This window comes from Plecotus auritus (assembly GCF_963455305.1).
Source record: "Plecotus auritus genome assembly, chromosome: 1".
Lineage (NCBI taxonomy): Eukaryota > Metazoa > Chordata > Mammalia > Chiroptera > Vespertilionidae > Plecotus > Plecotus auritus.
The window spans coordinates 52,219,687-52,235,995 of NC_137770.1; the positions used below are offsets into that span (position 1 = coordinate 52,219,687).

At 41.2% G+C, this 16,309-nt stretch overlaps 2 protein-coding genes across 4 annotated transcripts in view; both read right to left on the reverse strand.

The window, feature by feature from the left end:
• The window catches only part of RAB8B (RAB8B, member RAS oncogene family), a 64,969-nt gene extending 56,779 nt beyond the window's left edge, over positions 1-8,190 (reverse strand). The window contains exon 1 of the mRNA XM_080682942.1: positions 7,970-8,190. Within this exon, the coding sequence (XP_080539068.1) occupies positions 7,970-8,093 (124 nt within the window). The 5' untranslated portion in view covers positions 8,094-8,190. The remainder of the gene's footprint in view (positions 1-7,969) is intronic.
• Positions 1-16,309, reverse strand: part of LOC308246765 (gamma-secretase subunit APH-1B-like) — a 159,885-nt gene that overhangs the window by 98,578 nt on the left and 44,998 nt on the right. The gene's annotated exons all lie outside the window — the stretch shown is intronic.

Sequence of the window (16,309 nt, forward strand, 5' to 3'; positions counted from 1 at the left end):
TCTCTTTAGATAACAGCCACCTGGAAGTTAATTCAAAGTTCCAACATACACTCAGAAATGTGAGCAGTCTTGTTAGCTGGCCATAGCTATGAACAGCCTAACTGCTCTTTCTCTCACTCTATGGCCCACTGTAACTTAATCAAGCGCATCTCAGAATTTTTTTCCTTGTCAGTGTGTATGACAATAGAATATTCTGCAATACCTATTCCAGATAAATAAATATTGCATAAGGTCCTAAGAAAAAAAACTCTTAAAATTCAACTTTTAAATAGACCACCTATATTTCATGTTAAACCTGATCACATATTTTAGAGATTGTTCTATCACTTTATACATCAGGAAAATATCTATGAGTTGTTAAAATAATTATTGCCAAGTTCTTTGCCAAAACAGGCAAAATTATAGTGTGATGTGGGGGAAGTCACGTCAGTCCAAGCTTTGCCAACAGAAAGCTGTGCAACACTACACACATTGCTTAACTGCTTTGTGGCTGGTTTATATCATGATGAAGAGAGAGTCCAAAGATTTCACAACACAAGTGCTTTGAAATTCTACAATGCTGTCATCCAGTCTATCTCAGTGATGGCAAGCCTATATTTAATGAACATTAAGGACATGCAGAGCTTTAGCATTTTCTCCTGGGGGCAAAGAATTAAAATTCATGTCCATCAACAGGTGACTTATTAAACTGATGCTGAATGCTACAGGTAGGACTGCAAGCAAATATTTCATCACAGCCAAGAAACAGGGCTACTTCGGAATCTGTTTCCAAACTGTTTCTACCACTGTATGTGGCCTCCCAAAGGAAGTACTGAGTAACTAAATAACACAAAATAAAACAAAAAACAGGCTTATTTCTTCTTCTACAGACAATCAGGCATCCACTTCCTTTAAAGTTCTTATCAATTCAAATCAAAATAAGAAAAGTCCAAAAAACACAAATTTTGAGACTTTCCTATGTTCAGTAGGAAAAGGAGAAAAGCACACATCTCCAGACACAATACACGCAATAATCATTCAACAGTAAAATATATATATATATAAATGTAATCCTCACCCGAGATTTTTGTTGTTGTTGTTTTAGAGAGAGGAAGGAAGAGAGAGAGACATCGATGTGAGAGTAACATCAATCAGTTGCCTCCAGTACACACCCTGACTAGGGATCAAACCTACAACCTACGTATGTGCCCTGACCAGGAATCGAACCCACAACCTTTTGGTGTACTGGATGATGCTCCAACAACTGAGCCACCTGGCCAGGGCCACCAGTAATATTTTTAATATTGAAATTTAGACACAATGCATTGGATAGCTATCTACTCACTTTAGAAAATAGACAGCATATGTGTATGACATTGCCACCTACTCTCTCCCTCCACTGCCATGGCAGACATCAGGAATCCATGACCGCCCTCAAGCTTGCTAAGCTCAGACAGGACCTCAGGATTCTATACAACACAGCATTCCAGGTGGCCCCTAACAACCTGTCAGTATTGGCATTCATACTAAAGCCTATTTCAGCCCAGCTTTGCATATTCCTCAACGTACTATGCCAAAATATTGAAATGGATCTTCAAAGACAGCCACTTCCTGATAGTTTGGAGATACAGTAAAACCTTAATTTAAACAATAAAATGGTAATGTTTTCCTATAATAAGAGCAGAGAACATAACTGCAAACATTAGTTTTAGTCCAGACACTAAGCTATTCCAGTGAGATATGCAAGTGGTTCTATATAATAAAGGTTTATATTCTTTTTAAAAATAGAATTTGGCTTTATTCAACACAAACACTGAATTCCAATCCACTCACTATCCTGTCACTCAAACGAGTGCTGGGCAGAACACAGACACAAACAGAGCTCCATCTGCTAATTAAAACTGGGCATAAAACTGTTAACAGGCATCTGTTGCATTGTTTGAATCTAATGGGCAGAGACAAAGCTGAAATGGCTCTTCAAAAGCAAACCCAGTGATTTCACTCATTTTCTCTTTGGTATTTATGTTAGTGGGGGGTTGGAAGCATGGTGTTAAACAGCTTATTATAGAGTCTGAAAGATAAGTGAAATATCTTGCATATTTTAAAACATCCCTTTAAAACTGATCATAGAAGGCTATACAACATTTTATACTAGGGTAAATACCATTCTTGTGTAAAGAATTCATAGTAAGCACTTTTAATCTTACCTCAGACATCATCTAATCATCTATAACTGTGAAAGAAAATAACTAAAATCCAAGCAATGCTTTACATCTTATTCAGTGCTTTCACAATTCATCCACCCAGTCATTCATCTGCCCAATTGAGTTGTCATTTAATACAGGCATAGGAGATTTAAGAGATGAATAAGATTTGATTCCTGCCCTAGGGAATTCACAGCAACCCTGAAAAATTGGTACTGTATTATTACACTCTATTATACATTAAAAAAAAAACTAAGGCCCAAGAAGGACAACTGATTCACTAAAGGCCAGAAAAGTAGGAAAGGCAGATGTCAGGACATAAACCCAGATGTGACTCCAGACCCACTGCTCTTCTTAACATGCCATGCCATTTCCCTAACACCAAACATGAACAAGTCCACTTCATTGGCTACTTACATGTCAGAAGATCCACATTAGGTTATGTTCCACAATATGATTACTCACAACCTAAATCTACTACCTCATCCCCACTACAATGTTCTTCTCATTCTACTATGAAAAACTCTTTCCTACAAAATTCTTCCAAGCAGCAATTCTAACACACGCAAGAGAGCTGGTCCCCAGGACGGCTCCGTGTGCAGGCAGTCAGACCTAAACTAGAACCAGCTTCAGGCCATGCCAGCAGCATCCTGGCCTTCCATTTCTGATTCCACAGTTCTGTTCAGATTCAGTTATCAGATTCAGTTCAAAAACTGCTATTTTTTCCCTTGGTTTGCCTTATCTTCACAGATTAGATTTATTTCCCTCTACAACAATATGCAAACCAATTTCCCTCCAGCTTTTCTCAGTGGATCCAAACAATCTTGGTGCTGTTGCCAAGAGAATCTCCTCCCTGATTTGCTGCCATGCAGAACAGCTGGCCAAGTTCTTTATTAAAGTACACTTATGCTTAAGACATATCAATATCTGTAGCCAGGACACACAGTTTCCCTGCTCTCCTCCTTAATTTTTGGGTGGCTTTTTTTCATTTGCTAGGACACAAACTGAGGAGATGAGTTTAACCCTTTTCTACCAAGTATTAAATTCTACATTTTCTGAAAAAGATAAGAAGTCTACTGACAGCTTTGAAAAAACACATGACATTAAAATAAGGCTTCATGTACAAAATGTTCAATTTGAAGTTGAATGTTCCGTGCATATTTTTGTTTGCAAGGATGAAACGAATGAAAACAACTATGAAAATTAAAATCAACTTGCTCTACATATCTGGATTATGCTCAGCCAAATGTTGATATCATCTTGGCTACAAATGTAAACATGACAAAGTTTGTTTTTCAGTCAATAAGTCTTGATAAAAGCTTTGAATTGCTACCAACAAATAACAGTTTTTAATAAAGTTGGGGTCAGCAAACGTCTTATATAAAGAAAAATATTTTTAAACTTTGTGGAATACATATGGTCTCTGTTGCATATTCTTTGTTTTGTTTGATTTTAATAACCCTTTAATACTGTAAAAAACTATTCTTACAGTGGACTGCAAAAAAAAAAAACAACAACAGGCTGCAGGCCACATTGGCCTATGGGCAACAGTTTGTCAACCCCTGATTTTGAGGAAACTGAATCCAAGAAAAAAAAAAGCAATGTTACAGAAGAAAACATCTAAAAGTGCTCTGGTGAGAGAAGGCTGCAACAACTGCCAGCATCCCCTTATTAATATGATTGCATTAGTTATTTTGCACATGGAAGGAATTTTAATGACAGGGTGCCCTTTGATCTCCTAACCTGAAACCACAGAAAGAGCAAAGGGCAGCTCCAGGATGCTGAGCTGTCCCTATATCCACTCCTGTAGCACTCTGAACCACTGTATGGGCATTTACTATTTCCCGGAACAGATTTGGCTAATCAAAGTGGGAACATTTAACTTTCTCCCCATAAAGCGGCAAAATCTAATTTCTTCCTAGAAAAGGTGGTGACAAATTTATGGAGATGGTCATACTGATTAGATATAGCAGCAGCTTGATTGTGAAAAGTGACACATACTTGGATTTGGAGTGCGCTAGAGGCTCTGTTACAACCAGCTGTGATCTTGGCAATGTCAACTTAACCTTAGTTTTCTTATTTATAAAATTGGGGCAGGGGCATAAAGTAGATAACCTCTAAGACTTTTTCTGCTGTCAAACTATGACTATACTAAAATGAAACCACGCAGGAAATACCCTTACCGGAAGACAGGGGGGCAGGGAGGGGGGGGGGGAAGACAGCAAAGGGAAGAAGCTTAGATTGTCTTGTTAGAGAACAGGATCTGGTTTTCTTTTTCTTCTACCAGCACCTTATTCAGTACAGGTCATTCCAATATGTCAATGTGCCCTTCTTTCAATATTAAAATGCACCCACATCCCAGAGGAAATATAACACATAGCTAACTGTATAGCCGTTTCCTGGTTGTCTTAATGTTACATTTTATAGACATTTAATTAAGCATTAATTATGATTATGTAAGAGGTTTGGGTAGTCAATTAAAAAACTTTTCTCAATTCTCAAATATTTGAACTGAAAGGCTAGCTGTCCCTAGGCACTGGGCCTATAATTTCAAATGGGTAAAACAATCATACTCAATAGTTGACAAATATTATCTGACTGCTATACTGGAAGATTCCCAGTAAGTCAGTTGAAAGAAAACATACCCTCTACCATCCAAAGAGCAAAAAGGAAATGAGGGGAGCCAGGATATCTGAGAGAATAGCAGGAGCTTAGAGAAGTAAGGAAAAGTATCTGGGCGACAACTGCTATGAAAATGACTAATTGTCGCCTTCCTCTCATGATGGCAGACGCCTCATGAAAAGTGTCTAAAGATGGCAAGAGGCCCTTTTTAAAACTACTTAAACTTTGACAAACCAAAACTAAGTCTTAAAATGTCCCCTCATTAGAAGAAACAGGCACAAGGTATACATATCTACCAAACCACACACACACAAACCCCAGGCGTTAAGAAATACGTCTTTCCTGTGATGTAGACCTTATCAAGGTTTGTCAGCAATGCTGTGGCAGACCTTGTCAAAACGCAGTTACAATAACCCAGGAACTTACACACCTAGGAACTTCAAGAAATAACTATGACTGGGAGATGAACCACCAACTCTCACTTCAACAACTTCCTTTCACCTGGGAATGGGATGGGGGTGTTGCAGGAGTAGTGGGATTTTGCTACTAGTGATGTGGACACTCCAAACCTATGTTTGTGGAAATTTTTACTACGATGGTATTAACATTCACCTTAGTTTCCTAACTTCATTTCAATTGCAAAGCATTGGGTTTCAGGTATAAAAATTCTTCTACTGTTTAAAGGCAGTGTGCTACCACTTCCTGTTGGGGCTCTTGGGCGGGAGAGGGGGGTGGTGGGAGGGTAAGTAGAGGCAGGGAAGATTTTCCCCTCCTCCATGTCAACTGAAGACACAGCTCATAGTCTCTTTTTATCACATCCACCCCACAGAAAATACAAAGACTAAGATTATTCATGAGATTCACCCCATTTAACTGTCTACCACCTGTTCCAAACAGTGTCAGGACACTGTTTTTCATGCCTTAATAGTTGCGGCCCTCCATTGAACTGAATTGCAATCATTAAAAAAAAAAAAAAAAAAAAAAAAAATCTACACAAAAAGAATTCTAATCCTTTAGAATGAAAAGTAATTTTTAAAAGCTACTACTTTAAAAGGAAGTAGTCACCCTTACAGGAAATGTGGGACAAAAATTAAGGCAAAAAAGGGAAAACTAATAAAACTATTATAAACAAGCAAAGGTCATCCAAGGAGCTTAACAGAAATAGCATCCAAGAGACTCACTCACTTTCAAAGCAGGAGACTGCTTCTGGGAGCGTCAAGCATAGAATGGACAAAAGACTACCCACTCAACTTGTCAGAAATTGTCCTTTACCAACTAGACTGCAGCATGCATCCAACAATGTAAAACGGTCGCTCTAGGTTTTGAAATTAGTATCAGCATCAAAATTAACGCCCTTTAGTTGCTGTAACAACTCCAACCAAATCTCTCAGAAATATACTTGAGACATGACATTTTAAAATCTGCTTCCTCAGAAAAGAAAAAGTCCCACTCAAGACTGACTGCCAAGAACTTGCAACTCAAACTTCCCTAAGCCCAGACATCGTAACACCCGGGAGGTTTCGGACCACTCAATTCCTATGCAAGAGGCCAGAACAAACCAGCCAACCATATAGCTTTGCCTAGTACTTGATTTGAAGAGCGCTCTATACCCAATTATGCTTTTTAAAAAAATAATAAATTATCCTTAAAACATATTTTTAAAAATAATAAATTATCCTTAAAACATACAAATAATCAAATAACACTTATACCATAGCACTAGCCCCCAGTAATCCCAGAAATTCATGGTAAAATATGCTGTAAGAATTCATTTGAAAGACTCTTAAGTGAGCTACTCTTAGAAGCCACAAGCATCACCCAGACAACCAAAGTTAAGATCCTTAAGGCACTTAATTAACTGCAGCTATTTAACAAGGAAAAGGGTGTTAAGGTCACTTGGATAGGCAGCTTAAAACCAGCTTTGATTTCCTCCTCAGTGCATAGTAAGTTAGAGAACTTGTTACCTGAACACAGAGTCTTCCAGTACAAAAGTTGGAAGGACAGCTCCCAGCCCAGATAAAAAAAAACTGAAAATAACCGGGGGTATATTGCTTGTTGTGATTCGTTGAGCAACTAATAATTAAAAGCAGAGCAAAATATACAGGGGCCCAGGCAGACTCCTCAGCTGAGAAGTTATTAAACATTCAAGCCCAAGAATTTAAAAATTGAGAAGTGTTGCTTTCCAGCAGATTAGTACAGGACTCATATTTTCCTGACCACACCGTTCCCCAAAGTCACCGATTCTCTTAATGCCCGTTAACACTCGCAGAACAATTTAATGCTCTGTAGACATCATCCTATCATTAGTCACTTTTTCTCTTTTTCCTGCACTTGATCCAGAGGAAGTGAGGACAGAAAATGGTAACAGTGCTCCCAGTTCCTGAAGAAAGTCCTGCTTTCCATTCCCTCCCCTTTCCCACCTCCTCTGTCTTCGCAGCTCAACCTCTCTACTGAGTGCCCAGCCTCCTTTCCCCCTTTTTATCTCTCACCAGCTCTCCTTCACTTTCTCCGCCACGTACCCCCACTCTGTCCTCTGGTCCCCTGAACCCTGCTCCCACCTACAGTTTCCTTCTGCCCCCGCCAGGACATCTCCGCCCAGACCCCTGTGCCCTGTCCCTCGCCTCCTGACCACTCATTCCCCTGAATTCCCTCCCGTTGCTGGACTCGCACCATTCTTGCCCCGTGTATTTCTGTTCCTCTACTTCGCGTCCCTCCCGTTCCCCCAACCCTTCATTTCCCCTTCACATTTCCTTCCTCTTTCCTGTCTTTTAATCCATTTCACACCCACTATCCCTTTCTCTCTCTCTATGAGATTTCTTGTGTTACACACACACACACACACACACACACACTTTGTCCCCCTAAGAACCTTCCCAGTCACCCCCAACCCTCTCATTTCCCCCAACACCCTTGAGTCCTTGTTCCATTGGTTCCCCTTTCCCTTTCTTTGCCCCCAAGTTTCCCCTTCACCTCCCAGCCTCACATCTCCGCCCGCCCCTTTCCTCTCTCCGTCACCCTCTCCCACTGCTCTCGCCGTCCCGCCGTCCCGCCGTCCCCGGGGTCCTCTCCCTGGGGCCTCCAAGCCCTCCCATCCCCTTTCCAGGCCCCCTCGCCCTCGCCCCCTATTTCCCACTCCCCGTCCCTGGCAGCGGCCCCTCCCTCACCGATGGTGGAGATGAAGGTGGTGTTAAAGGCGTCCTCCGAAAAGCGGAAAAGGAGGCAGGTCTTGCCCACCCCTGAGTCGCCGATGAGCAGCAGCTTGAACAGATAATCGTACGTCTTCGCCATCTTCTCGCTCCGGCCGTCTGACCCGGGAGCGAGAGCAGCAGCGGAGCGAGGCGGAGAGGGGGCCGCGGCGAGGGGGCGTGCCCGCCCAGCCGCCGCTCGCCCCGCCCCTCTTCCCACCCCTTCCCTAGGAGAAGGCCTGCGCGCCCCGCCCCGCGTGGCCAATCCGCGGAGGTTTTGTCATCACCGCCCCGAAACCCAGGGCTTCATGGGACTTGTAGTTCCTTCCAGGAGCTTCGGGCGTGCCTGGCGTGTCTGGCGCTGGCTGTGCGGACTGCCCCACAGGATAAAAGAAGGTCCGCTCTGGGAGGGGCGACCAGGTGGACTAGGCTTTTCTATCCAAGTTAGGAAGGGAGGCTCAGTTTGGAACTCTGCGTATCGCGCCTGTGGATTATCTGCAGTGCATTATCGGGTACTCAACTTCGTCATTTCTTTGTGTGCGGGCGGCTTTCAAATCCAGGACCTCGGAATCTGAATCCCGCGGTTCCTGCATCTCTGCCTCCGGGACCCAGAGCTGAGATGCTTTCTTTCCTTATCGCTGCTATGGCACAGCCTGTAGATTATCTGCAATGCATTATCTGGCTTCTCCTCCAGTTCCTGCCCTGCACAACCTCTAAGCCCCCTCCCGCAGCCCCTCAGTTACAGAGCTGGAAAAGAATGATTGCCATTCTAACTTGAACCACACTCCTGTTCTCTTCTTCAGACTTCCAGACCAAAGCCAAATACGATTGGTATTTCAGAGGATCTGCTATGCAGACCACTCCCCTCTCCCCGCAGGAGGATGGATAAAAAAAATCTTGAAATTGAACGTAATAGGATTGTGCTACATACAGGTCTATGTCCTTAAAAATTGCAAGCATCATGCGATGCAGGAACTATGATCATGGGAATCTACAACCTATGATTTGGATTTTGTCTTGGTTTAGCTGATTAACTGTACACAGGCTCTCTGAGCCTCGGTTTTCTCATCTGTAGAATGGGTATAAAACAAACTGTTTCATAGGATTGTGGGGAAAATTAAATGTGATGCTGAATGTGAAAACACTTTGAAATCCACAAGGCCTTGTACAAATGTTAGTAGTGATGTTCCCTTCTTCAACCCTCAGAAGACAGGCCCTCACTCAATGGATGACAAATGAAGGGGGGAAGTAACATTCTGTCATACCCAATTTAATCCTTTATTTACTATCTTAGACTATTTTTTTGTTTTTGTGGATGTACTACCATTCAGGCCTCTTTCATTCTCTAGTAGCAGAAACCCCATCAGACCAAGTTCTCCAGAAAGGCGTGTTTACTGGCTCAGGTAAAGGTGGAGGACAAATAAATAGCTAAAGAGGTCTGGACCAGAAGCTCCACCCAGCCAGGGCTCTCTGTCTCTCATCTCTTCTTTTTCCTTCTCAGTTTTAATTCTAATATGTCAAATACCAAAAGATAAGACCCACATGAACAAAATCTCTTTAGGGTCCTCAATAATTTTTAAGAGGATAAAGGGGTCCTGAGGCCAAAATATTTGAGAAACTGGCCTAGCCATTTACCTTAGATCAAAGGAAACAACTTTTGGTAGGTTATAGGAGGTTATTAAGGGAACCAGTGGACCCAGCCATTAGTGGAATAAGGAAAAAATGTGGACAGTTAGTTGAACAAGACAGCAGGCTTTATAAAACACATCTTTGTAACTTCATGTCCCACTATCTGCATGCAACTTCATGTTCAATGACAGTGATATTTCATTCTAAGGCTTGACATGAGGGAAGATTTAGTTGGCCCTAGTGTTGGCCTTAACCTATATGGAAAGAAGATGAAATGTATCATTAATTCACACCTATTGATCATATAGTACCCGGGAGGTTGCTGCTAATCTAAAGTCTAATTCCTAGAGCCCTCTTGATGGGAACAAAGCTCTAAGGAGGTCAAAAGTCACAATTTCTGCTGCCTAATAAGGAGGGTTTTTGCCCTCTGCCCCAAGCGGACCCTCCCTGCCCCAGCCAGTTCTTGGGCAAGTCTTTGAACACGGCCTGAGCCAAGGCTGAACAAGTGTGGACAGCTCAGTTCTACATGTTCATCTTTATTCTGGAAAAGAAAAAAATATCTGCAAAGACCAGTGGGATCTTTTTTATAAAATGTGTTCTGATTAAAGTAACTTTTAGTCCCACTATCTGCATGCAACTATTGGTATTCTCTTTTTGTGTGAATAAGAACACACTGCCCTGGCCCTTGTGGCTCCATTGGTTAAAACATCCCCCCATGCAACCAAGGCTCTTGGGTTCAATTCCCAGTCAGGGCATATATCCAGATTTGGGGTTTGATCCCTAGTCAGGGCATGTGCTGAGGTAGCTGAAGGATTTTTCTCTCTCCCTCTCCCTCTCCCCTCCTCTCTTTCTAAAAAAGATTAATAGAAAAATCTTCTTTTAAAAAAGCCCTGGCTGGAGTGGCTCAGTTGGTTGGAGCATCCTCCCATATACTGAAAGGTCTCAGACTCCATTCCCAGTCAGGGCACATACCCAGGTTGCGGGTTTGATCTCTAATTAGAGTGTGTATGGGAGGCAACCTATCCATGTTTCTCTCACATCAATGTTTCTCTCTCTCCCTCTCTCTCTAAAATCAATAAAAATGTATCCTCAGGTGATGATTTTTAAAATAAATAAATAAGAAGAATACACTGATGTAAAAAACCTAAGGTCAGAAAAGAAGCTAGAATTAGGAACTTTAAAGTCCCTAAATTTCCTTAGGGGAATTTTGTTAATTGATGGAAATTTTTTTAAATTCTGTTTTATTCTCACTTCCCTGGTTTTTCTCTGCTACCAAGTGTATATAACACTGTGACTTTCTAACAGGTAAGTCTGTGCACCACCGTTGAACCATTCAAGCATTTTGATACATTGACATTGCTTCGAAGAACCCATTTTTTCTTTTATGCATTGTTAATCTTCATATTTTGTACAACAGTATGTTACTTAGAAATGAGGTTTTGGTGGTAGTAACAATACTATTGAATCAAGGCATTTTGCTCAAAAGACTGGACAATCTATTTGTAGATCTAAGGGTACCAAAGGTGACAGGTTGCCACTTCCTTTCTCCAAATGGCATCTTTAGATCTGTTTCTAAAGGAAACCACATCAATACTCTTGTGCCAGTTACCCAAACCCACCCTTGAAATACTACATCACTGCAGAGCACTAGGCCGACCAGCACATTCCATTTGACCTTGAAAATGTTTATTGAAGCTTTTGCACGTGGCAGCTTGACTTATAGAAATCTAGATATCCAAGTAGTTTACCCTCTGTGATTTTTGTCAAGCCAGCACTTTTTCTTCCTGCTTTTCAGAAGCTGCTCCTCCCCGACCAGTGACTATGAATCATGGTACTTTACTCCTCCAGCCACAGAGATGGGCATATGACCGGGCTGGGTTAATTTGAATTCTTCCCTGTGAATTTTCTAATGATGCAGAAAGGAAGTCTGTGTGGTGTGAGGTCTCTGTGAGCTTTTGTTTTTGATCAGACTCTAGTTCAGTTTTCTGTAGTCTCTTGTGGCTGCCCTCCTCATATGTTTAGTTTGTACTCAGGCTAGCTTCACTCATGGTAGCAGGCAAGACTGCCATGTTGCACAATTCCAAAGGCATTATTCACTTCTTACAGTAGTTTATTCATCTTGGGGGTAAAAGACTTCCAAGAATCTACAAACATATTCATGAGGGTGTATGTGTTCTCTAGGCAAATTTTCAAATCAATTCAGGCATTCTTTAACTGGCTTAAATTGCTCCATGACAGTTGAGTGCAAGAAATGTCACCTTTCTTAATTGCTTAAATGAAATTATATTTGGCTGAGACTCCTACTTGTCAAGGGCTGGCACAACTGGTAACAATCATCATTGGGACTTTTCCTCCCTGGAATTGTATCCTATAAGAATCCAGGCACTTACGTGGTCCTGAAAAATTAGGGGCAAAGTACCTTCTGGCCATCAGTCTGCACCCATCAGTGTTGACGCTTCTGTCCAACCACTCTTGAGTTCTGGTCCTCTGCCATCTGTTGAGCACAGCTGTGCCGGTGGGCTACAAAGATGTCCTTCACGGTGATTATTTTCACTGACTGATGACTCAGCCATGGAATAAGCTGTCTCTCTGTTATCTAATAATAGTTTGTGTGCTTCTTTGTCTTCTCACTTAAAACTTGAGCTGATGGAGAAAAAGACATTGCTAATTATTCACTTTGTTCCCAACATGCCTAGCATGATGCCTTACACACGTTAGGTACCCAATTGAGTTGTTGAATGGATGAACAACTGACTATCATGCCAGCAGTGAAGGTATTTTAAAAACATCTGGGACACCTTCAGTTTATTATTTGCCACAAGACTTAGGTATTTTTGGCCTCACCAATACCTTTCTGGTTGTACTCTAGCTTGTATTTATATGTTATTCATTTTCTAAGTACACTATTCATTGTTGTGTTTAAGAAATTAGTGTTATTATATATTATTTCTCTAGCTTGTCAAGATCATATTGAATGATAACTCCTCAAAAACATCAATTTCTCTTTATCACCTTTGTGTCATCAAAAAACATGCTATTTGTTTAGTGATGTTCCAGTGGATAATTATATAATTATCTTTATCAGGGAGGGATAAACTATACTCTTTCTACCCACTGATGGTTCCTGAGTAATCACTAGGTGAATTATGTCCACTCAGACAAATATTCATTAAGCTCACACTATACAGCCAGCTCAGCGAGGCCACCTGGAGGATATAGAGATCTATCACGTGGTCCCTGTCCTCAGTTTATTTCCCAGCTAATTGAAGAGAGAACGCACAGGTGAAAAGTGTAATGATAAATGGGAGGCAGATATTTGCCTGGTACATACTTCATTTATTCTGATGGGTCAGGTGTCCATTCTGATTGGTTGTTTTTTTTTTTAAATATATTTTATTGATATTTCACAGAGAGGAAGGGAGAGAGATAGAGAGCTAGAAACATCGATGAGAGAGAAACATTAATCAGCTGCCTCCTGCACACCTCCCACTGGGGATGTGCCCGCAACCAAGGTACATGCCCTTGACCGGAATCGAACCCGGGAGCTTTCAGTCCGCAGGCTGACGCTCTATCCACTGAGCCAAACCGGTTTCGGCTCTGATTGGTTGTTTTTAATTAAGACTGATTAAGCATTCACTCTGATTAGTTGGGTGTCCATTTTAATTATTTGCACATACGCTATGATTGGTTAGACTTCCAATCTGATTGGTCAAATGTTCATGCAAAACTGATAGTAAAATATTTTGCATATCACCCACTAGATGTAAAAGTTAAATAAAAATGGCATGGAAATAAAAAAATTGCTACATGAAAGTACAGAATCCACTTGAACACCAAATCTCTATACACCTAACTTCTTATAACAAAGTCAGCAAGGTGTAGAGAGGATGAAAGGACAGTCTGCATCCCTCAGACCTGTGTTAATGAACATAACTGAATGGGAGGCTATCTATGGCATGGGCCCTAGAATATAGGCAAAGGCCATGGTCAATGCCCAGATGAAGGCAAAATTCTTTTCTTGGGAGTAAGTACCTAATCATCCAGAATAGAGAAGAAGCCACCCAAGTTGCAAATATTCTGGGTGGCTCCATTTCTGGGTAGGGTCCAACCCACAGAAAGGGGAGGTAGAGCTTAGCCTGCATAGAGAATCAGCTCAATATTATTCCACTAAAGGGTAGATGGGAATGAGCCATTCTTATATCCCTTATATTATTTCTTTGTCTGATAATAAAGTTTCTGACAATAAAATATGTTAGTAAAATTCATTCCTTTCATTACCCTCGGCATTGCTATGTAGGATTTTGTGTCAAATAGGGGATATTCAGTAAGTCCTAGGAGTTTTGAGTATAGTTTCATATAAGCTTAAGTGATTAAATAAAGACTTTTGGGACCAACTTTAAAATGGACACTGACCCAATGGTAAAGTCAAAATGGGCCAAAACTCACAGTCAGCATCATAACAGGTATTGGGAAGCATATGGTAGTAAATAAACCACTAAATGGCTTAACTAGTAAAACTATTTATTTAATCACATTCTGAAATAATAAGAAATAGAGCTAGGGACAGGTGAGTAATCCAGCAGCTCAAATGACATGCAGGGGACCCGGTGTCTCTCTTTTGGTTTCTTAGCAGTGCTTCCTCAAAGTAATACTTATTTCAACAGGCTGGCCCCAGGTGGTTGCAAAATGTCTTTCTGAAACTCCTGGGACTCCTTGCTTCCAGATTCAAACAGCAAAATGTAGAGCATCCTCTTTTTCAAGAGTTCAAATAAATACTCTAGAACTAACTGAGTTCCCAGTGCCCTGACTGCCCTTCTGTGAACCAACCCTAGGGTCCAAGAAGATGGCATAGGCCAGTTGGCTTAAGCCACTGAAGCTGAGTAACTTACCCTGAATCACTGAGTTATGTTAGAAATAGAGGAGACAAGGCTGCAGAAGCAACAAATGAATACCTCCACCTGTTTCAGTGTCAAGTGCATATTGATAGTTGTACCAAGTACTGCTAAGTGGTTGGTTATGTGGGAATTTCTGGAGAAGTCCTGGAGCTGAATACAGGAAAATTCTGACTTGCCATTCTCTTAAACAAATCTTAAACAGGGAAGAAGAGGAAGGAAAGAAACATTGTTTTCTAAAGAAAGGAGGTGTGATCCAAAGCCAGAATTGACATAAGCGCTTAGACACCTGGTCCCTTTCCTACCATACTTCAGTAACCAGCTAAGGTTAAACACTTCGGCAGCCTAGAACTTTGTAAGTTCTCTATCAGGCTCTGTCAAGTCTGTCCTGAGATTCTGTAATGGAAAGAGGAATAGACTAAGCATCTGGTGACCTGGGTTCAGTTCCCAGCTCTGCCATTAACTAGCTCTGTGACCTTAAAAAAGAACAACCTTTCTGTGCCTCAGTTTCCTCATCTGTAAAATGGGGGGAGGGGGACTGGACTAGATAATCCTTTTCTGCCTATAAAATCCTTTGGCTCTCGATTCTAAGCTCCCATAACAGGTCACCTAAGGTTGCCATGGGATTTCTAGTCTTACAGACAAACCAAACACCCTGGTGAATTAAAGGGATTTATCAACAGCCTCCAGGCCTAGGGGATCCCAGGAGGCCAGGCAGGGTGTGGTGCTGGGAAAGGAGCCCAAGACACCTAGTTCCTTGTTCTAAATAGCATTCAGTTCACCCTATGACTCAGTTATCAGCACTTCTCTCTTTCGGAGGAGTGCAAAGTTTTAGTCCTCTCTGTGCTGACAACAACAATTTATTGGGTTGCCAATCTATAGGGTTAAGAGAAAAATGAAATTCTGTTTTGTATTTTGAACCATATCCAAATCAGATTCCTACCTCAAATTATGACTTAATAATTTTTCCTGAATCATCTTAAACATAGCCCCCAATTTAACAACAAGGGCTTACAGATGGAATTAATTAGAGAGCAGGCCGAGTACCCAGAACTTAGGATAAAACACACTCTCTCTCTTGAAATTCCTTGCTCTCAGTGCTCAGGCAGAACTGAAGAGTTAATATGAAGTTAAGCAGAACTCTTTGATTACTCATTTTTAAGATTTACAATTATGTATACATGATGGTGACGACCTAATAGAATGTTGAACAAATAAGGCAGAATAGGTGATTCTTTTGGGCGAGGGAGAATACTCAGGTTAAGAAAAACTGCTAATGAAATTCCAATCACATGGTAATTTCCCGCTTACTGCTTTCTGAAACTAAAGTAGCTATATGGTCTAACTGGGCCTGTTTGGGGGATTATCACAACATCTCATTTCTGCAATGAGTGGCATCATTGGACATTTAATATTCATTAAGGCTTTTATGAAGCGGAGAGGTTTCCACATTTCTCTAGAGCAAAACATTTGTGGTTGCCATCTGCTACTCAAGAGTAGTTTTGTCGAAAAAGAATACAAATCGCTTGGTTCTTTAAGTACTTTGAGGTTAGGCTATGTGATAGTTGGGACTGTGGGCCAGTCAATTCACTACTAGGAGAATACTGTTGTTTACTTAGGCACCAACTTGAAGAATTCTTTACAAGCAAATGACATGAAAAGACATGGAAGCCTAATATCATCGTTGCCCTTTTAACTCAATGCAAAGACCATTGTGAAGTGATATGTGAGATTTTTAAAAGTTGGCATTAGGGAGACACTATGTAGGACACTGGACTTTAAGGTCAGTTTCACAAGC